This window comes from Schizosaccharomyces pombe (assembly GCF_000002945.2).
Source record: "Schizosaccharomyces pombe strain 972h- genome assembly, chromosome: I".
NCBI lineage: Eukaryota > Fungi > Ascomycota > Schizosaccharomycetes > Schizosaccharomycetales > Schizosaccharomycetaceae > Schizosaccharomyces > Schizosaccharomyces pombe.
The window spans coordinates 4,964,085-4,984,293 of NC_003424.3; the positions used below are offsets into that span (position 1 = coordinate 4,964,085).

The window sequence follows — 20,209 nt, forward strand, 5'->3', positions numbered from 1 at the left end:
ACGATACTAATTTAGTTATATCGTTGAAAATTCGTCTGAGAAAAATCCATATTCTGGCTAATCTAACATATAATCCAAGTATTTTATTGGCAAATATTTCAATTTATTGAAATTTGTTTTTGCTAACTGAACCAAACAACTAAAATATAGTTTACGTCGATTACTCAAATTTTTCTGGGAGTGGTGGTTCGTTCACATATCCTTCATATTATCGACGTATTTTGATTCCATACACTCCAACATTTTCTAAGTTTTTTTAACTCTTTTTTCTTCCATTGGAATATCAGTCTGCCGCTCACTGCTCTCGTATATTTGTAGAGTGATTCTTCTTAACAAGTGGTCAGTGGAACGAGTAACGTGTTCCTCATTGCTCAATGGGATCGCCAGGATTAACTTCATGAATTAGCTATAAACAGACGCAACGCCATTAAGCATTGCTCTTCTTCATCCACGAAAACTGGAAGTCGCTTTGCTTTTATACCTCATTTATCTTTTAAAATATAACGTATCTTATAAGCGCATTTTGGTGATTTCTTTCTTTTCGCTGGTTCATTGCTACTCAACTGTAAGCTGTTGCTTGATCGAACTCGAGACGTTATTAATTGTTCTAAAGAAAATACCTGTCGCTATTTCCCTTCATCTACAAGCGTAGGAGGGTGTTTTTCAGTAATCTTCCTTGGGACATCTAGCCTGAAAAGAGTGAAGTTTTTCGATTGCTATTCGTTTCAACCCCAAATTATACTGAAGATACTAATAATTTGTCTCTCCATGGCCTTGGAGTCATCTCGTTTCGCTATTGTCGGACTTCTTTACAACGAACACAGAATTGTCGTATTCTCTTTAGATTTTTTCTAAACGATATTGGCAAAAAAATAAACAACAATAACCTAAATATTTATTTTCTTTCGCCCCTTGAGCCAGTTTATTTTCATCTGTGGTTTTTGTACATCCAGGACATATCAAGTTGAGTTGTTTGATTGGTTCGAAAAAACAAAGTTTTGCTTACGTTCAAATCGCTTTTTGCACACATTCATAAAATATCGCAATATCCTCGTTTCACGAGATCCGAAAAAATATTTGCTTCGTTTTCTGTTCTTTTTAACTCTTTGCGTCAATTTTCCGCTACACAAAATAATTTGCATACTTCTTTTGTTCCGTTATAACTTCAGCTATTGTCATTTTTAGTAGCTAATGCCTGCTATTACTTGTGTTTGGTCCGATGGGCGCTCTGATACATGGCCTAATGTAAATGGTCATAGCAGAACAAGATCCGTCCCTTCGTTAAAGCCACTACCACATCAAGACAGTAAAAATTTACTTTACCGCCAGATATGCGGTCGTTTACTTGCCCAGCATGTTTTCGGTGGTGCCGGCTCAACCCAACCTATTCTCAACCAACTTTGTAAAAGATTGTCCACCGGTAATCCCAATAATACCAATGCGTCCACTGTTGTTACAGCCCCCGAAAAAAATGTGGTCTCTGCTAGACATGTTCGACCAAATCCAAAATCTTCCAAGGACACCTTGGAAAAACAACCTAAATATTCTTCACAAATATACCTTACCGACAGTTTTGAAAATTATTATCTTGCCTCTTTACCCACCAATTACCAGCTATATCAGCGTGATTCAAACCGTGAAAATGGCAATGGTAAACGTGAATTTTGGCTTTATGGCCATCCCAGTGGTCGACCATTTCGATCAGTTAATGATTTCCTTCATCATTTGTATTGGCTTATATCAGATTTGACCCGTAACGAGTCTACCTGCTGTTGCGTTCTGTGTTCTGGTAATATGACGCGTGTACGCAAAAATCTCCAAAAAGAAAATGAACGGATGTTCCATGAATGTAAGGATGATACATACACCTGGCCTTCTTCGTATCGCCTTGGCGAAGTGGTATGGATTGACATAAATAATGAGCTCATTCCAGCAATTATAGTGGCTCGGAACTTAATAAACTATGAAAGTAACCAGATGGATGCTGTCAAATTAATATCTGATACTTTTGTGGAACCATATCAATACCATTGCAAACAATTAGGCAACTCTCGTTATTACTTTGACATGGCAGCTGCAGATATTGAGCCTTGGTCCCGGCATCCACTCGATTTACAAAAACAAGAACATCTAGTTGCTCATTCTATATGTCAAACGTGGAACCTATTTGGTATCTTCCAGCCACTAGAAGGTATAGATATGGAAGAACCAAAGTTCCACGACGAAAATTATTCCATCCCTCTCACAGTTTTACCAACCTTTGGGGGTGAATCAAATAGTTTAGATGATCATTTTTACGGAATTTTCCGTGGAGCCGAAAAACTATGGATTAATGATTTATGTGTTATATCCACATCTTCACTGCCATCTGTACTTCAAAAAACAAGTTTTATGTACATATCTGATATTTATGTAAACGAAGATGACATTGTCTGTTTCCAAGGCTCACTATGGACACAAATTGACAAAAATGCACTCGATTATAATGACAGCGCTGACAATATTGATGAACATAAGGATGACTTAAAAGAATTACCAAGAAGATTACAAATGGTATCAAAACTATCAAACACATATTTTCGTTGCCTGCATGATAAATCTGTCGAGTACGTCTGCCCATTCGCAGATGTTTTGGGAAGATGGTATGAGCCTTGGTTCGTAAAAGGAGATTTAAATTACACTTCAGAAGTGAAAGAACGCACATCCAGTCGATTATCAGCAGTAGGCTCTGAAAATTGGGTCGATGACGATTTTTATGAATATTTACTGTCTGAAATTGATATGGTGTCAGCAGTTGTAATGTAATAAGTATGGCAGATAAAATTAGATATAGAAGTGTCTACTTATTGATCAGTGACGGTCATTATTTATAATGTAAATAATATGGGAATAATAATGTCTTTTGCATTTCATAAATTACAGAGAAAGATAGGTAAAAACTATTTGTGTTGAATTAGAGATGGGATATAGTTTTTTTTAAGAAATCATGTTGCACTATCACACCGGTATTAATAAATCATTTCTAAGTTCAGAAGGTCAAATACAACGGTGGAAAAGCACCAACAATGTTGGGCAGCAGATTAACTGCACAGGAAGATTACGTAAACGAAGAAAACAGAAAAGTAATATAAACATACTTCATATGCGTCGCTCCCTTCTACCTCTCGGTCCTCCAAATTTAATAGGTGTTCGATCCATAACCTTTACAATTTTGTCTCGAATTACGGCACCTTCTTGCCCTAATAAACAATTTTGTACTGCTTCCCTGGCCTGACTAAAACCATGAAATATAACATGCAAATTTTCAATACCAAGGCGCTTTACTTGGATTTGTTCCAGCACCTTGGAGCAAATGGTATAAGCAGCATCGTAGCCACGGCGCTTTCCTTTACGAAAACCACAGGTTCCTCCAGAGGCCCTAAAAATAATTTTTCTTTCAGGAGAACAAAGTGTAATGTGAGTGTTGTTCTTCAAACATTTGGCATGAAGGTAAAATGGCATTGGAATGGTATCCGTACCTTGCATAATCGGATTTGGCTCCTCCGTCCTTTTTGAAAAAGCTTTTGGAGTGATTGTGGATTCTAAAAGAGAAGAGAGTTCCTTTTTGGGCGCATTCCGCCTAGGACTCTGGCTCCAAAATCTTCGTAGTCCAACTTTTGTTAAATTAAGCATTAGATATTTGATGAAAAATAGCTTGCTAAGAACCGATTTGTAAACCAAAAATAAAATCAAAGAACTAAAAAATATGGATGAAAATGTAAAGGAAATGAAAAATGACAAATTGTAAGTAACCGAGTGCTTCAATACCATAATTTCTATACCAGGTAACTTATGTTACTCAACCTGTGGTAGTGGTATGAACGTGTAAATATTAACCTAAAACACTCTTCTCGTTTTAAAGAAAAAATAAAGAAATAAAAAATTAAAAATCTTACTTTGGTGGCTGCCTTAAAAGTTTTTCAAACGGATCATTTGGGATACCCAACGACTGTAATTTAAACGAAGATTGGTGAATTGAAAACACAAATATAACCCATCTTTTGAACAGTGAAGATTTTGCAATGATACCAAATGAGAAGCTAAAACTATTAGGTTTATTATCAATTTCTTTTTTTCTTCAATGGTATTTAGCAAACACTTGGATTGCTGAATTCCTTTACAGGCGAATCGAAGTATCGACGCCTGTATCCGGATTTTTACGTGTTCGTGAAGGACTTTACTTGTATGAAAACGGACTAGACCCCTATTCTGGTGGTGTTTTCTATCAGTCTCCACTTCTACTGATCTTAAATTATTGTTGTGAGTTGCTTGGAGGAATATCTGTCACCAGATTTGTTTATACTAGCATTTCTACTATGGGAGGTCTCTTTGTGTATTTAATTGCAAAACAAGCTCGTGTTTTAGACCCAAATCAAGTACTATCTACTTGTTCACCATTATGGATTTCCGTCATGTAAGTTACGCATATGGCTTGCGACAAAAAAAGTGAGACATTCTTCAAAAAAATGAAAAGCATTGTATCGTTGGTTTACAAAATTGTTAACGATGACTGTTCAAAGATTGAACTGCGTTGATTACACAGATTTCGTAGTCGATATTGAAAATGTGTACTTCTGTGATATATTTGTGTCGCAAACAAGTATCCTTAACTCAAAATTTACTAACAAAATATTACTTTAGTTATCTGCTTAACCCATTAACATTTCTTCCAGGAATTGCTTGCTCCGCAGACATGATACTTAATTTCACCACTCTAATGACCATTTATTTCGCCTCTTGCGGATCCTATGCAATTTATGCATGCTGTATGGCATTGACTGTATTCATTAATCCTAACGCTTTACTGTTATTTTTCCCCTCCTATCTTATTTTAAGAAAATGCAATTCATCCATTAAATTTCGTCAGATATTCGTTGTTTTTCTTTTTTATCTTGCAGGTCTGATAATAACTTCAGGCTTCTTTCTGAACTCGTTATCTTTTTTGAAAATTCCATTTAGGGTATACTTGGACTCTCATGATCTAACTCCGAATTTGGGTCTCTGGTGGTATTTTTTTACAGAAATGTTCAATGAATTTCGCACATTCTTCCTTTTTGTATTTGCCATTTTACCATTGATGTTTGTTCTCCCTGTTTCGATCCGTCTTTATTATCTGCCCTTGCCTATTACTATTGCTCTTATTGGCCTGCATTCTTTATTCAAAGCTTACCCAAGTATTTGTGATCTTTCAATATTTTTATCTCTCCTCCCAATTTTTAATAAAGTCCAAGACCGAATGCGATATAGCTTGCTTACAAATAATGCTATTGTGTTTGCGCTTGTACTGGGATCTGCATTTTACCATTCTTGGATAACTCTTGGATGTGGAAATGCAAATTTTTATTACGCAAGTAACCTCATTCTTGCTCTTGGACTCTCTTTAAAAATCATGGACTTTCTCAAGGCACTGCTTTTGGTTGATTGGTATGCCAATCACCCACAGCATGAAAATATTCCATTAAAACAGGTTCAATAAAGTAATCTGTTAATTAGAAAATGATATTCTTAGGCTTCATCTATCCAATTTCATCATTAGAGCCTCACCTTTCTGACCTTACGAAACGACCTTTTCCAATTTAACGTTTAGAAATTATTTATTCATACATACAAATAGGAAATTTATATTTCATATTTTTTTCCTTTTCCGAGACGATTCAAGGACTTTTTTTATTTTTTTTCATATTAGGTATTCATGGCATCCCATGGCACTACTCCCTTTACCACGAAGTACCCATGAAAAGTTTTATGCAAAACTTCATCAGCCATTGATGTTTAGTTCCAAAAGATATTTGAATTCCTTTGGTTGGGAGGAAGGAAACGCTTTAAAAGAAGGAGGGCTCACCAAACCAATTTTAACTTCTAGAAAATATAATACTCATGGGGTATGTCAGAATAAAAAATCTTAGAAAAAGATGGGTTTTTTCAGTAAAGTTATGTATGAATTTATTTTTAACACACGGTAGCTTGGTGCTAAACATGATATTGCTGATCAATGGTGGGATAATGTTTTTTCTGCTCAACTACAGTCAATTCAAGTAAATACGGACAACGGAAAGGTAAAAACAACTTAAATATACAATTTTTCCTATCTCTTTTACACAGTGCTAACATTTGGAAAAGGTTGCAGTCCAAAGCAATGGTGTATCTACAAAATTGAGAATGGCAAAATATCACAGCAAATATTCTGCTCTGTCTTCTGTGTTTCGTTATGCTGGTCGACTTTGTGGTACCTTTGAGGAAGATTTAGTTGATAAGAGTCTTGATTCCTCTGTTTCTCCAGTATCGTCCAAGAAAGTCAAAGTCAGAAAAACTTCTGGCAAAGAGTCTTCAAAACGAGAGAAGTCCAAAAAGAAAAAAGAAAAGAAGGAGAAGAAGGACAAGTTGAAAAAAAAATCCAAGAGATTAAAATTAGATGATTCTCATACTCAAAAACGAAAAAGAAAGGTTCGTGACAAAGAATCAAAAAAATCGTCTAAAAGTGGACTTAAGAAGGTTTCGGGTACTAAAAAGGTAAAGGCTTAAAAGGAAAGAAAAATCGTTTGCCTAGCTTTAAATATGAACAAGAATTGGAATTCTTTATTTTACGATTCGTCCAGAAGTCTTCGAACATCCAAACAGCAAGTTTTCTAATTCTTTGAAGTTTCAAAAACACACTTTATTTAAAGCTTTTTATTTGTTTTTCTTGTAGTTTCATTTCGTTTATCAGCGGGCATACATTTGTTGAACGACGGGGTGTATTATATGGGTATCAAAGAATTTGGTATTTGGAAACAGGAGTCTAATTGTATATAAATAATTAATAAATTATTAGAATTGAATTGTTTTACAAATTAAATGATGTTTAATAGGATCCTAGTAAAGAATATATATTTTATTATAAAACTCTGCATTGGATGATTGAATGTTTACAAAATGAATAAAAGGCTATGCATGGAAAGGGAATATTATACTATGTAAATATAATGTCTAAATGAATTAAATTGGAAGCATCGAATGAGATGTCCATTAGCATATTATTACACTCAAACTACCATACCAACTCAACAAAAACGAAAGTCTAAAAAAATGGAGGAATTGTTAAGTAAGCAACGGGAAGAATGTAAAGAACTTCAAAGCAAAATTACAAACCTTCGTAAACAACTAAAGGAAGGAAATAAAAAACAAAAAAGGGCTTTGCAGCAAAAAATCTCACAAATGGAAGCCGATTTATCACAAAAACATGCTACAGAACGACAAAAATTGGATAAAGGCGATGAAGAGACAAATGAAACGCAGCAAGAAGATCTCCTCAATACGCTTTTACAACAGATGGAAGATACGAAAATTACGACGGCAGAAAAATCATCAGTTCAGTCCTCATTGAATACTAAAGAAAATACACCGCAACAGCCTAAAAAGTCTAGGAATAGACAAAAAGAGCGACTTGTAAGTGCTTAACTTTTGACGAATTATCACTAACAAAGTTAATTAGGAACGACGTAAAGCAGAGATGAAAAAAATGTCTGAGCAGGCAGAGCTAGAGTCAGAAAAAATGGCTGATCTCAAAAATGAAGAGAAAAAAAAGTTTTCAAAAATCCTTGAGGAAGCTGGACTTGTTGCAGTCGATATACCAGCGGATGGAAATTGTTTATTTGCTTCCATTTCACATCAGTTAAATTATCATCATAATGTTAAACTAAATAGCCAAGCTCTTCGTAATAAATCCGCTGATTATGTATTAAAGCACTGCGAACAGTTTGAAGGCTTTTTGCTAGACGAAGAATCTGGAGAAGTTTTGCCAGTATCCGATTATTGTAACGAAATTCGAAACAATAGCAAATGGGGAAGTGATATTGAAATACAGGCATTAGCAAACTCTCTTGAGGTTCCTGTTCATGTCTACAACACAGAAGGTCCAGTTTTAAAGTTTAACCCCTCAACGGTCAAGTTCGAAAAACCGTTGTGTATAGCATATTACCAGCATTTGTTTGGGCTTGGCGCTCACTATAATAGTTTATTATATCGGGACAATTAAAAAGATCTAATGAGATGCTTTAGATAGGTTTTTATCCTTTGGTTTATTAGCTTCCTTCCTCGCCGGAAACCATTTAAAAAGGCTGTGCCTTACGAGTTAGATTATATGAATAATATTTATGAATTAAAACTCTTCTGTATTCTATTAATCAAAAAAAAAAATTAGCCATTATTATCTATCATATCCAGTCATATAGTATGCACAATAAATATTACCAAACATGCTTAGAAAGCTTCATCAGGGAAGCATTAGAAACGGTAGAACAATAAATAGAATTAAGGTAGAACATTACTTGTAGCTGTAAGGGGGTGGTGCCTCATCACTTTTTCTTGGAGGCGGTATATGTGGTTGAGGACGAACGTTAGGAATATCGGTTTGTTGCGAACTTGAGCCAGGAAAAAATGCATGCTGTTGAGCACTCGCCTCAGGTCTTTCGGGAGTAGGAAGATCTTCACGCCTGCGCCTTTGATCAATCATGGCCGAATCTACTGGTTCATACCACCCACAATGAGAACAACGAAGTACCTGCTCTGAGTTAGCAAGTGAGTGCTTATTAGTTGGACAGCAAAATAATCCCAACTTTCCCTGGAAAGCATGTAACATTGAAGATTGAAGAATGGCTTAGAAAATAACAAACAAGGTCTGTCAGGTTTCCAAACAATGATAAGTAGAAAGGGTCAACTACATAACATATGCTTTCTTGAATTCCCTTACCTTACTCGTATAAACCGGGAGAACAGGCAAAACGATGAGTGCTAAAGATTTAACCAAACGATATACCCGAACTAAAAACCAAAGTTTTACGTTAACATTAATAAAACAACCCAAAGAAAGAGCAATTGCCTTCATGCAACTACACCACTTATATGTGTCTCATACCAGTTTTATTTTGGCTAAAAAGAAAGTATTAGCAAAAAGTGCTGATGAAAAGAATAGAAGGAAAACAAGAAGACTGCTAGAAACTATTTTTAAATGACAAATTTTAATAAAAAACAAGTGCGTAATTTCTGAAAACAAAATGTTTCTACAATTGTTCCATTTCCACTTCGCCATTTAAACAATGTACTCAATCCACTTGTTTTAACACTAATTCATTGATTTCATACCATACAGGACATGTCAGTAAGACGTGCTTATATTTGCTATTGACTTTCCATATGTCTTGAACATTCAGCGGTATCGGCAAGAAGAGGAACATCTCACGTTAAGAGTCTTAAAATCTTCTTTAAAAAAAAAGAAAAGAAGTTGGATATTATAATGAATAATTCGAGTTAAATCCAAAATATTCGTTTTAGCAGAGTCACTCCATTAGTACGTAGACTAAGCCTCACAGTTAGTGTAATATCACAGAAAATATTTTCGTTAGCTTTATCGCTAAATACATAAAAGAATATCATCACAAAAAGAGGTATTGCTAACGAACTACGGTGCGTCTCTATATTTAGAAGCAACACCAATAACTTCAAAAAATGAAAGCAGAAAATTCGTAGAGAAGAAATTTTCTAATCTTGCATCCCAAGTCAAATCATGTATTTGTGTCTTTAATTAGTAAATATTAGGATAATCGTTGATTTGAAGTATTAAAAAATTGATTGTATTTTGGAGCGCAAATCTGAGATTTTTTTTATAGATTAAAAAATTCTCCTTGATACGGTCATTTTCGGTTGACTTGTGTTCAAACTCTTTCTATAAAAAGAGGTTCTTTTTCTAAGAGAATCCCTGCCGAGTTTCCTTAAGTTTTAGAAAGGTAAAGGGCTGGTCGACGTCTTTTCACATTGTTGGTGCCAAAAACAAAATTTTCGAGACAAATAACTGGGTTCGTGGTGTATATTTTAACAAATTATCGTTTATTTTAATTTTCTGTATTTCGTTATTATATACCGTTTTTTCGTGCTCGTTTCATCTTGTATCGTTCTTGACAATTTCTGTATCTTCACTTTTTGGATTTATTTGTTTGGATGCGTGGCATAGAATAATCATGTCGAATTCGTTAAATGATCAAACACGACCACCCGATTCAAGTGTTGTAGACAGTACATCTTCCAACTTTCCAAATGCGTCAAACGATAGTGTACATGATAAACCGGTAAAACAGGACGAACAATCCAATCCAAATGTTCGCGAAGCAATTGCTAATTCCGATGGACAAGAATCTTTAGCTGTAAAGGAAAACAAGGATACGGAAAGCTCATCCTCTCATTTCGTACCTAACGGAGTTTCAAATTCTAAAAAGAGAAAGCTCGTGGCTACAGATTTAGATGTTGATTTTGATATTAGTAGTGTACGAGTTACTGAAAAGCCATCTGTATTAGAAGAAAAAAGCGGCGTTATTCAATTTCGTGTTGTTTCTAACGACGACACCGCCGACAGTATGATCATGTTGACTGGTTTAAAAAACATATTTATGAAACAACTTCCTAAAATGCCAAAAGAATACATTACGCGGCTAATTTATGATCGAAACCATCTTTCAATGACCATTGTCAAAGATAATTTACATGTAGTGGGCGGTATTACTTATCGTCCATTTGAACAACGAGGATTTGCCGAAATTGTATTTTGTGCGATTGCTTCCAATGAACAGGTTCGTGGTTATGGTTCTCATTTAATGAATCATTTAAAGGATTATGTCCGTGGAACTACTACAATTCAGCACTTCTTGACATATGCAGATAACTATGCAATCGGGTATTTTAAAAAACAAGGATTTACTAAGGAAATTACTCTTGACAAGTCTATATGGGTTGGCTATATTAAGGATTACGAAGGTGGCACACTTATGCAATGCACCATGATTCCAAAAATAAAGTATTTAGAAGCTAATCTGATTTTGGCTATTCAGAAAGCTGCTGTTGTTTCCAAAATTAACAGGATCACTCGGTCGAACGTTGTTTATCCTGGTTTAGACGTATTCAAAGATGGTCCAGCTCATATAGAGCCGTCTCAAGTTCCTGGGTTGATGGAAGTTGGATGGTGCAAGGAAATGGAAGAGCTCTCCAAAAAGCCCAGACCTAAACCTTTTTTTGCCGTTTTGGAAATGCTTTTTACAGAAATGCAAAATCATCCGTCTTCCTGGCCCTTTATGCAACCGGTTAGTAAAGAGGATGTACCCGATTATTACGAAGTTATTGAACACCCCATGGACCTTTCGACTATGGAATTTCGGTTGCGTAACAACCAGTATGAGTCTGTAGAGGAATTTATTCGGGATGCAAAATATATATTTGATAATTGCCGTTCTTACAATGACTCCAACACGACTTACTATAAAAATGCCGATAGATTGGAAAAGTTTTTCCAGAAAAAACTTCGTGAAACTGAGTATTCACACTTAGCCGATTAATCATTTACATTTATTATCATCGAAACGTCTATTCCGAAGTTTTATTGATTATAACATATACATTTCACCTTTTAATTTTTTACACGAATATCTTTTGTGCCTTCCAAATATGCTGGCATATCAAGAACTGCTAGTGTTTAATTTTTAGTTTTTTTGTTTAAAAATATATATAATTCTATAATACCAAACACTCTTTATGTTCCATAATAACAAATGTACAACTCATTAAATTGAAAATATGTTATCAGAACAAGTCATGATTTTATTACACAGATGCTTGCATAGATCCAAGTAAAACAGTAACCATAGGTTTTTCGTCAATTCTGTAGTAAGAGTCGTTGGCCTCCACCTCTTCGGACTCCACCGTCGGTTCTTCAAGGTTTTCATGATAATTTTTTAGAGCATCAGTCAACTCATCAATTGGAATGGATGCTTCGGAAAACAGCATCTTAATTTTTTTCAATGTCACTGTATTTTCAACGCATAACCACGAAAGGATAAGAACTGTAGATTGGAAAGGAAACAGTCCATGATCAATTTGTTGGAGAAACCATTTGGTACTCTTTTCCTCCGAATCAGGACTAAAATCAAGTTTTCTGCTTTGGTCAATACCTTTGAGTTGGATTCTCAAGCGATCGTAAATTTTGAAAAGGCGTTTCATTTTTTCAAAGTCATTTTCAATGAATTTCCGTAAAAAGCGCACCCTTTCTACGGTGTCAGCAGGTAAAGATCGAAATAAAGATGCCAGAATAGCTAATATATGTTCCAGAGTATCGGCTGCAGATATTTTCATAAACGCAGCAAAAATATATTTCAAACCGCCTGCTTCTACAAATCGAATACAATAAGGAGTGGAAAGAGGCCCAAATAAAAGATAGTCCAAAACTTTGATTGTAGAATAACGGCTTTTTCCTTTATGTTTCATATTTAGTATGCATAATTCAATACCTTCCTCTTTTAGAAAAAGGGATTTTCCTTTCGTTTCTTGAACCAGACTACATAAGCAATCAAACACGTTTTCCATCATTTCTTCTTCTGATCCTTGGGTTGGATCACGAAGCCTATAAGGACTGATCCGGCGCAACAAAAGATCAATCCCATTCAAGTTGCACACTTTCAATTTAGCTTCTTTTGAATTAGCGAGAATGATAGCTAAAATTTCAACAGCGTACTGCAAATTAGTTGATATAGAAGTTTCATCAACAGACGATCTACTCAGTAACCATTCTACCAATGTTGTGTTTTCAACTATTATTGAACAAATGCTATTGTCCACAGATAATAAATTCTCCATAAGAGAGAGCACACAATATACTCCATGTCGGTCTTCCTCATTAGATTCGTCAAACCTTTTGATTGTATTTGAAAGCAAAGGAAGCAAACCAGAATCTATAAGGGAAGTAAATAAGGAGTTTAATGCGTCTGGGTCAACATCCTCGTCAGTCAGTTCTATCAATAGCTCCAATACCGTAATAGTAATATCCGCATTTTCATGGTTCATTAATTCTAAAAACGTGGAAACACAATCTAATTTAAGGAAAATGGGTATGAGGATAGGATACTCTGAAAGCACATTGAAGCTTCGAATTTCCAGATCAAGATCTGCCTCTGATTCTATAAACCTTTGAGGAGAAGTAGAATACTTGATGCGTAACTCCTGATTATTATTAATTGTTTTTTCAAGTCGTACTACCATGCGCTTCAATTCAGTAGGAGTCAATGAAGCAGGTTCTTCCTGGGCTTCCTGTTCGTCTAAAAAGTCTAAAACGGTTTTTTCACTCTTTTTAAGCCCACTTCCAAAAAATCTACCTCCTTCCTCGTCAAATTCTTCATTCTCCTCATCGCTATTCTCTTCAGCGAGTCTTCTGCGACTACTAGCTGGCTCCAAAGAGTCTGCTTCCTCAGGGTTCCTTTTCTTATTTGTTTCCTCGGTATTTTTAAAAATTGAATCTACATCCATTTAGAATAATGTATTTTTTATGCGCCAGTTTCCTTTTCAAATTGAATATATGAAAACCGTCTGATACAAAATAAATAATTTTGACAAACTTATATTTTATAGCCGCATCAAGTAAAATAAAAGCCTTATGAAAAGACTATCGTGCAATTCAATTATAACGCCTGACTCGTTCCTAAAATTCCTCTCGTTTACCAGTTCAAGTAAAAGCTAGGTAAGATGTAGGCATGTACAAAGTGTATCAAAAGTGAAAACCAGAATCTAAGCTTGGAAAAAAATAATAACAGCAAGTAAATTCCCCTCTGTTTTATAAATATTATACAACTCTTATATCCAAGAAAGGAGAGATTGGAAGAAGGATAAAAAGTGTTTATTTAAGAGAAGAGAAGCTAAATAAAGTGCATGCAGTTAACTCGAAATTTTTTAGGTTGATTAAATAAGGAAGAAATTAGATCCATCTTGTATTACCTTTCTTTTAATTGTAGCAATGACTTTTCAAAAGAGGGTGTAAAAATGACATCCTAACTGTATATATGATAAAATTACAATTATGGATTTTCTAAAGCAATTTAAATTTAGCTATTATCACTAAAACAGTTCGGCAATTTGCAATATTTGTCTAATAAATGAACCATTTGTTTCATAAACAATCAAATTCATTAAGCTACAAATCCTTAATTGTATCTTTAGTTTTGAGTCAATCAACTTACTGGGATCCTATAGCTTTTTTGAATATCATTTGGTAAATTCAAATATGGCTCTTAAAACTTGTATTTAATTTGATAAAATTTCTGTGTCGAGAGATAAATAAATAAAGACAGTTAGAAGTAGATGCTATTCAATTAATAAATAAAATACTCGTCTATTAAGCTTTACGGCTTTCCAAAAATTTATATATCAGAATAAAATATTTCACAATTTTTTTTTTTTTAAAAAAGAAAAAGCAATCTCAATTTTCATTTCCTTTAGTAATCTGCATACCTTTTAAAATTGTGCACCTTTTCGAATTTTACTAAATAACTTCTAACTTGAACTGTCTTTCTTATTCTGCGTTTGGTCTTGTAATCAAGTGTCAAGTCCTTTAATATCAGAAGGAAAAATTATCAATTTATAAGATTAGCATTTACGGGTGTTCAAGTTGTAGCATATAACCAATTTTTTATTGTTGGACGTAAATTCGCATGTTTCAAGCAGAAACAGTATGCTTAAAGCAGATTCAGTCAACATTACGATGCATTGATTTTTCAAAGGAATGTACTATCGAAATCACAAGTCGTGGACTACGGTTTGCAGTGGAGGAATCGCAGTCTTTGCAGGGTAAGACAAGTCGAGTCTCACATCTATGATCGTTAAAAAATTTGAAGCTACTTAATAAAGTTTCATATATTAATGCGATTCTTGAAATGCATTCACTTTTTCTTTATTGTTCACTCACACATTAAGCTCACGCCTTTCTTGATAAGTCGTTGTTTCAAACGTTTAATTTTCAGGGTGATTCAGATGGGGATACATATATGTTCCAGACGATGATTTCACCTCTTTTACAATCATTATCAATTTATACAGATGGAAAAGAACGGATTTCAACTAGTGCCTGGGATCAACCCACTGTAAACATAATGCACAAACGAGGCGTTATCTGCAAAGTACAGTATAATGGACCCGGCTGTCCATTTATATGGGAGTAAGGATTTTATCATTAACATTCTGTACTGACAAAAATAAAGAGTAGAGGAAATGGCTGGTTATGCTACGGCTTGTGAACTGTTGACTATGGAATGTGAGGACGACGTTGACATCAATAGACTTGCAAGCACATTGTGCACGAAGATCATTATGAAAAGTAACTGGCTATATGATGCCTTGGTGGAATTAGACAATAACATGGGCGAAAATTTAATTATTCATACATCATCCCAAAAATCAACCTTCTTATTGAGATGTGTAGGGGCATTATCCACTACGGAAATAGAATATCCAAACGAGAAAAGTGTTTTAGAGTCTTTTGAAACTGATTCTGAAAACACTTATTCCTACCGCTTCTCATTAATAAGACATGCGCTGAAAGCATTACAAGTGGGTTCTAAAGTAAACCTACGTATTGATGAAAATGGAACTTTGAGCATTCAAATCATGCTTGTCGGTCAAGAAGGGCTTTGTACGTTTGTAGACTTTTGTATTGTTCCTTTGGACCTTGTAAGTGAAGATGAGGAGGAGGATGAAGAAGAAGAACCAGCAGAATCTAATCAGTCGGACAATAACGTTTTACGAAACGATCCGAATTATCGAGGAGATGCGGAGACCGAGGATGAGGATAGCTAAATGATAATTTTAGCACTCAGCACTTTAGTGTTTCCGATAACTTCAAAAAAAGAAAAAGGTACAATTGATACTGAACAACTTATGATAATACACTTATTCAACGAATCATGATTTATTTCCCTGCTTTTTGTTTGGTCTTATTTAGGTAGCTTAAAGTCACACCGTTTCCTCACTTTTTCTATGCTTATTTAACACACGTATAAACAAGACGCTTTCCACTAGGCTGTCTAGCAAAGCATGTAGCCAACAAAATTCCCATGTATCATACACACGATTATACATTATGGTTAGATCTACGAAGCATTCAAAAATTCTTCAAACATTATTGATTTTTAAAAAATAGAAAATGCAAAGTGACACTCATAAAACATTTGTTTACTCAAAATGGAGTCTCATCTCCTCTTGCATTCCATTTTTGGACGTTGTTGAGTCTCTGATCACAAATTCTCGCACTTTCCAACTTTATCTTGATAATTCTCATATCCTCACCCTCCACGTATTGTTTCGTATTACCCTTGTCATTAGTGTTTAAATGCTTTTCTCTAAAGAATTCCTCTTCTTTGCTATTCTTTGGAAGAACGGTAGCAAGGCCATTCAAGGTCACTGATGTATTCGAGAACTGAGCCTGATTCATTTTATAAAGTAAGGTGTACAATGAGGAGGCATCAGGATCTGTTTCTTGACGATTAGTGGTCCAGTCATGAACTAGTAATGATACTCGAGGATTCTAGTCATCATGTTAGAAAAAAGAAAATACCAATCAGGATCAAGGATAAGTTAAACTTTTAAATATGATACATACCGAACTGATGTTAAAATATTTTTTACTGTTTTCTCCTGTTGACAAAATAATGCAATCCTCCACTTCGTAAGGGGCAGCGCTTCCTGCAGGTAAATAGGTAAATGTCATCAAAGAAGAGTGAGGCTGATCATGAAAGCAAGTAGCTAGTTGAATATATTTGGATGAGGACAAGCATCTCTTGATTTGGCTGGGGAACTCATGAGATGAATCGACTTTTGAGGCCATATTTACTTTCAGGTTATTGTGGTGCGACAAAGATTATAATTTGCAGAATAAATACTGGTGAATGGAAACTATTGATCCAGACAAAACTGTACGATAATTTCTATACTTGATTATCCTTTCCTAAATTTTGGTGGTACTCCTCTCTGAGTAAGCAGGTTTGATACTAGGTTAATAGCAGAAATGCTGACTCACAACTCAACGTAATATAGAGGTATGTACTAAACAGCCAACTTACGAATTTTGCAGGGGAACTAAAGATTAATAATCTTCAAAGGAATACTGCTCATAAAATAAACGCGCTCATTTCTGTGTATCTTGGAAAATTCATACGCATTATGATTGTTGGATTTACTTACTCAAAACTAATTTCCTTAACTTATAAACACTAATTTTAGTATACGGATTTTTTTTATTTCGTAAATTAAATTAATGTAAAAATGAAATACATTAAGTCATAACAGCACGAAGAAGCTGTATTTTAGTCGTAACAAGGTTTTGGAAAACCCTTAGAAAGAGTAAAAGTGGCTATAACAACTGATAACTAAATTTACCAATGATCGATCTTCATCGTTCCTTTTTCTAAAAGGTTGAGCTGCATCTTGAAAGCATTGGCAAGAATATGGGGTTCATGACCAGCTCCTCTAGCTAAACAGTAGTTTTCGGCAATATCGAAATACTCTCTGAGCAGAGGCTTATAGTCAGGATGAGCACACTTGTCAATAACCTCACGAGCACGTTCGGTAGGAGACAAGCCTCGTAAATCAGCCAATCCTTGCTCTGTAACCAAAATATCCAAATCATGTTCGGTTTGGTCAACATGGGTAGCCATAGGAACAATACAAGTGATACCAGTAGGATCCTTCTTCGAAGGACGAACCGATGGTGTATGCATAATACTTAATTTCGCATTACGCAAGAAATCAGCAGAACCACCTAAACCGTTCAACATTCTGCTTCCCAAAACATTTGTACTATTGGCATGAGCGTAAATATCGGCTTCCACAGGAGTATTCATAGCGATGCAACCAAGACGGCGGATAATTTCAGGGTGATTGGAAATTACTTGAGGGCGTAACAAAATTCTTTCCTTGTAGTAATCATAGTTTGAGTAGAATTTTTCAAATCCCTGAGGAGAAAAACGGGTTGAGGTAGCAGTAGCAAAACGTAACTTTTCAGAGTCAAAGAGAGGCAAGAAAGTATCTTGTAAGACTTCTGTCCACACTTCGAGATCTTTAAAGGGAGAATGGGCAAGACCACCGATAATAGCGTTGGCAATGTTTCCAATACCGGATTGCAAAGGATGAAGATTTTTGGGAAGACGCCCTACAGATACTTCATGATGGAAAAAGTCAACTAAATGGCCTGCAATAGCCTGCGAAGTCTCATCTTGCGGAGAGTTAGCGCATGTGATGTCTCCATAATCAGCCTCCACTATTCCAATAACCTTTTTGGGATCCACTTTGATGTATGGCTTTCCAATACGATCGTCAACTCGATTGATGTTTATTGGAGTACGATGTGGGGGGTTGGGAATTTCGACAATGTCATGAAGTCCTTCAAAAGAAGGAATGGCAGTGTTCACCTCGATGATAATCTTTTCCGCAAGTTGCATAAGTTCCGGACTCGCACCAACTGATGCGCCGGGAACAATTCCGCCGTCCTCGGTAATGGCTGTGGCCTCAATAATGGCTGTGTCAATTGTATTACTTTCACGATTACGAGTATAGTAGCCATAAAGTAAATCTTGGGGAAACATGGATAAATGCTTGTCGAAAAACTGAATTCTGCCAGAGTTAATTCCTTTAGAAATTGGCTTTCCTACTTGATGAGGACACCGGCGCTCAATCATATTCAATTCAGCCCACTTGCATTCCGTATCAGCACCTCCCGAGGCACCAACGAACAATTTAAAACGCAATTTTCCTTGCAAATTGTTCTCTTCGACATGTCTTGCTAACGCGTTTGGAATCATTTTAGGATAACCGACACCAGTAAAACCAGACCAACCAACATAGTCCCCATTTTTAAAGTACGGAACCAACTTGGCAGGATCCGTAACAATTTTTTTGGCAAATTCGGCATTGCGAATGCGTGAACTCAGAAGAGACGGCATTGTATCAACAAAAAGAAGAGAAGAGGAAGGAAATATTAAAACGTTGAACTAGTAAAAGTCAAATTCAAAAGCGATAAAACAAGAAAAAAAAGAAAAGAAAAAGAAATCTTTCAATGAAGAATCTGGGCGACAGATAAATAATCAGAATATGCTCAAAAACGCTTTTTTGGGCTTAAAAGATAATTTTAATTTGTTGAATGTACACTCTTTTTTACTTTTAAATAAGAAAATGAATCAACCAAAAGTGGTTGTTCTTGTGACAAATATGTAACTGCTCAGTAACAGATTTACAAACCCAAGGATCACAGATATCGGTAAGATATGGAATGATGATTGCAAAAAAAAAGCCGGAATGATGAATGTATGCGCGACTTGATTTTAGCAAAGTAGACCAAAATTGTGACGAAAAAAAGAGACAGAATTTGCGAAATAGGAAAAGGGTAAAAGGTTGACCGGGTGAAAATCTTCAATAATAAAAGGGCGTAAACTTTGTTTAAACAATGTGTTTCGAAAAAAAGTGTTGTTTGCTTATTTGTTTTCCGGGGAAGGAAGGTGTTTTTTTATGGTGATTTAGTCACAGAAACGGAAGAATATGAATGAGAGTAAATATAATGAAAATCCCAAGTAGAGTAGCGTTTTGCCCTATTAAATGACAAAACCCGAGTGTGTTGACTTTGGCAGACGTTTTGTTATATCTGTAAAAGAATTAAGGATAAGGAGAACAAATGTAGGTAGGTAAGTTAGTAGTAAAGCGAACACGAACGAACCGATGCAAGAAGAAAGAGTCAAATGATTAAATTAAACTGAATAGAGGTGAAAGGGGGGTGAAAAGATATTAAATCAAAGAAACTTCAACAAAATAACCAAAGATTCAGCTGTTTAAAAGCCAAATTTCAAAATCCTGGAAATTGTTTTGTTTTGATCTCAACGACGCTAATGACAATCAGAAGTATCGATTATAAGAGTGAATTACACTCAATTTTTGTAAATATACCAAAATACTTATGGATGGTAGTTGTTAGGTTAGGAATTCAAGTGTTGAAATGGAATTCACCTTGTTTTATATGTGTAAAATAAGGTTTCACCTAGAGCCTATGGAGGGTCATTCATTGGAATCGCACATTCAAGCAGGTAGGGAATCAAAACAAATGCAGTACGTATAAGGGAGTGAGGCAAATTACGGTAAAAAGATAGTGCCGAGAATGCTTGCTTACGTTGTAATTTCTATAACAAATTTTGTAGAAATCCTGCTAAATAATTAATAACGATAAATCACGAAATATTTTGTTTTTCAGTTTAAGTCAGAATTAAGAGGCAGAAGGCAGCAATGACTTAGTACGATATATCGTCATATTAAAACAAGAAATCAAATTATGGAGGTAATTAGGAACGGT

The 20,209-nt window shown here is 35.2% G+C and overlaps 11 protein-coding genes and 7 long non-coding RNA genes across 18 annotated transcripts; 12 read left to right on the top strand and 6 right to left on the bottom strand.

Annotated features, from left to right (window-relative positions):
- Nucleotides 1-408: 408 nt before the first annotated feature.
- Nucleotides 409-2,896, top strand: clr2 (SHREC complex subunit Clr2). The gene has a single exon (NM_001020230.3). The coding sequence runs from the start codon at nucleotides 1,192-1,194 to the stop codon at nucleotides 2,803-2,805; it is 1,614 nt and encodes a 537-aa protein (NP_594802.1). The 5' UTR covers nucleotides 409-1,191; the 3' UTR covers nucleotides 2,806-2,896.
- Nucleotides 2,897-2,905: 9 nt separating this feature from the next.
- Nucleotides 2,906-3,778, bottom strand: mrps18 (putative mitochondrial ribosomal protein subunit S18). The gene has a single exon (NM_001020231.3). It carries the CDS (start codon nucleotides 3,670-3,672, stop codon nucleotides 3,139-3,141), a length of 534 nt encoding a protein of 177 aa, NP_594803.2. The 5' UTR covers nucleotides 3,673-3,778; the 3' UTR covers nucleotides 2,906-3,138.
- Nucleotides 3,208-3,705, top strand: SPOM_SPNCRNA.4235. Its single transcript, NR_193596.1, has one exon. It is a non-coding gene; the product is annotated as a non-coding RNA (long non-coding RNA).
- Nucleotides 3,779-3,878: 100 nt separating the features above from the next.
- On the top strand, nucleotides 3,879-5,804 carry gab1 (Pig-U family GPI transamidase subunit). The gene is made up of 2 exons (NM_001356192.2): nucleotides 3,879-4,453; nucleotides 4,681-5,804. The coding sequence occupies exons 1-2, from the start codon at nucleotides 4,062-4,064 to the stop codon at nucleotides 5,513-5,515; spliced, it is 1,227 nt and encodes a 408-aa protein (NP_001342842.1). The 5' UTR covers nucleotides 3,879-4,061; the 3' UTR covers nucleotides 5,516-5,804.
- Nucleotides 4,786-6,392, bottom strand: SPOM_SPNCRNA.4236. The gene has a single exon (NR_193597.1). It is a non-coding gene; the product is annotated as a non-coding RNA (long non-coding RNA).
- tma23 (ribosome biogenesis protein) lies at nucleotides 5,759-6,653 on the top strand. Its single transcript, NM_001020233.3, has 3 exons — nucleotides 5,759-5,921; nucleotides 6,003-6,095; nucleotides 6,160-6,653. Exons 1-3 carry the CDS (start codon nucleotides 5,808-5,810, stop codon nucleotides 6,559-6,561), a joined length of 609 nt encoding a protein of 202 aa, NP_594805.2. The 5' UTR covers nucleotides 5,759-5,807; the 3' UTR covers nucleotides 6,562-6,653.
- A 428-nt stretch (nucleotides 6,654-7,081) lies between these two features.
- otu2 (OUT family ubiquitin-specific cysteine protease Otu2) lies at nucleotides 7,082-8,222 on the top strand. The gene is made up of 2 exons (NM_001020234.3): nucleotides 7,082-7,464; nucleotides 7,511-8,222. The coding sequence occupies exons 1-2, from the start codon at nucleotides 7,105-7,107 to the stop codon at nucleotides 8,051-8,053; spliced, it is 903 nt and encodes a 300-aa protein (NP_594806.2). The 5' UTR covers nucleotides 7,082-7,104; the 3' UTR covers nucleotides 8,054-8,222.
- Nucleotides 8,223-8,341: 119 nt separating this feature from the next.
- SPOM_SPAC1952.04C (uncharacterized protein) lies at nucleotides 8,342-9,326 on the bottom strand (the record flags this gene model as incomplete). The annotated part of the gene is made up of 4 exons (NM_001020235.3): nucleotides 9,160-9,326; nucleotides 8,933-8,946; nucleotides 8,768-8,838; nucleotides 8,342-8,578 (listed from the first exon to the last, which is right to left on the bottom strand). Exons 1-4 carry the CDS (start codon nucleotides 9,249-9,251, stop codon nucleotides 8,342-8,344), a joined length of 414 nt encoding a protein of 137 aa, NP_001018291.2. The 5' UTR covers nucleotides 9,252-9,326.
- On the top strand, nucleotides 8,597-9,276 carry SPOM_SPNCRNA.4237. The gene has a single exon (NR_193598.1). It is a non-coding gene; the product is annotated as a non-coding RNA (long non-coding RNA).
- Nucleotides 9,327-9,539: 213 nt separating the features above from the next.
- gcn5 (SAGA complex histone acetyltransferase catalytic subunit Gcn5) lies at nucleotides 9,540-11,614 on the top strand. Its single transcript, NM_001020236.3, has one exon. The coding sequence runs from the start codon at nucleotides 10,032-10,034 to the stop codon at nucleotides 11,394-11,396; it is 1,365 nt and encodes a 454-aa protein (NP_594807.1). The 5' UTR covers nucleotides 9,540-10,031; the 3' UTR covers nucleotides 11,397-11,614.
- On the bottom strand, nucleotides 11,546-13,565 carry SPOM_SPAC1952.06C (uncharacterized protein). Its single transcript, NM_001020237.3, has one exon. The coding sequence runs from the start codon at nucleotides 13,354-13,356 to the stop codon at nucleotides 11,662-11,664; it is 1,695 nt and encodes a 564-aa protein (NP_594808.1). The 5' UTR covers nucleotides 13,357-13,565; the 3' UTR covers nucleotides 11,546-11,661.
- Nucleotides 11,679-13,797, top strand: SPOM_SPNCRNA.4238. Its single transcript, NR_193599.1, has one exon. It is a non-coding gene; the product is annotated as a non-coding RNA (long non-coding RNA).
- A 391-nt stretch (nucleotides 13,798-14,188) lies between these two features.
- Nucleotides 14,189-16,867, bottom strand: SPOM_SPAC1952.08C (pyridoxamine 5'-phosphate oxidase). The gene is made up of 2 exons (NM_001020239.3): nucleotides 16,478-16,867; nucleotides 14,189-16,402 (listed from the first exon to the last, which is right to left on the bottom strand). Exons 1-2 carry the CDS (start codon nucleotides 16,700-16,702, stop codon nucleotides 16,055-16,057), a joined length of 573 nt encoding a protein of 190 aa, NP_594810.1. The 5' UTR covers nucleotides 16,703-16,867; the 3' UTR covers nucleotides 14,189-16,054.
- rad1 (checkpoint clamp complex protein Rad1) lies at nucleotides 14,494-16,219 on the top strand. Its single transcript, NM_001020238.3, has 3 exons — nucleotides 14,494-14,670; nucleotides 14,797-15,037; nucleotides 15,081-16,219. The coding sequence occupies exons 1-3, from the start codon at nucleotides 14,535-14,537 to the stop codon at nucleotides 15,673-15,675; spliced, it is 972 nt and encodes a 323-aa protein (NP_594809.1). The 5' UTR covers nucleotides 14,494-14,534; the 3' UTR covers nucleotides 15,676-16,219.
- On the top strand, nucleotides 16,159-17,105 carry SPOM_SPNCRNA.1040. The gene has a single exon (NR_149883.1). It is a non-coding gene; the product is annotated as a non-coding RNA, possible alternative UTR (long non-coding RNA).
- Nucleotides 17,106-17,130: 25 nt separating this feature from the next.
- On the bottom strand, nucleotides 17,131-19,073 carry ach1 (acetyl-CoA hydrolase). The gene has a single exon (NM_001020240.3). The coding sequence runs from the start codon at nucleotides 18,813-18,815 to the stop codon at nucleotides 17,250-17,252; it is 1,566 nt and encodes a 521-aa protein (NP_594811.1). The 5' UTR covers nucleotides 18,816-19,073; the 3' UTR covers nucleotides 17,131-17,249.
- On the top strand, nucleotides 17,170-18,029 carry SPOM_SPNCRNA.4239. The gene has a single exon (NR_193600.1). It is a non-coding gene; the product is annotated as a non-coding RNA (long non-coding RNA).
- SPOM_SPNCRNA.4240 lies at nucleotides 18,146-20,127 on the top strand. Its single transcript, NR_193601.1, has one exon. It is a non-coding gene; the product is annotated as a non-coding RNA (long non-coding RNA).
- The last annotated feature ends 82 nt before the right edge of the window (nucleotides 20,128-20,209 follow it).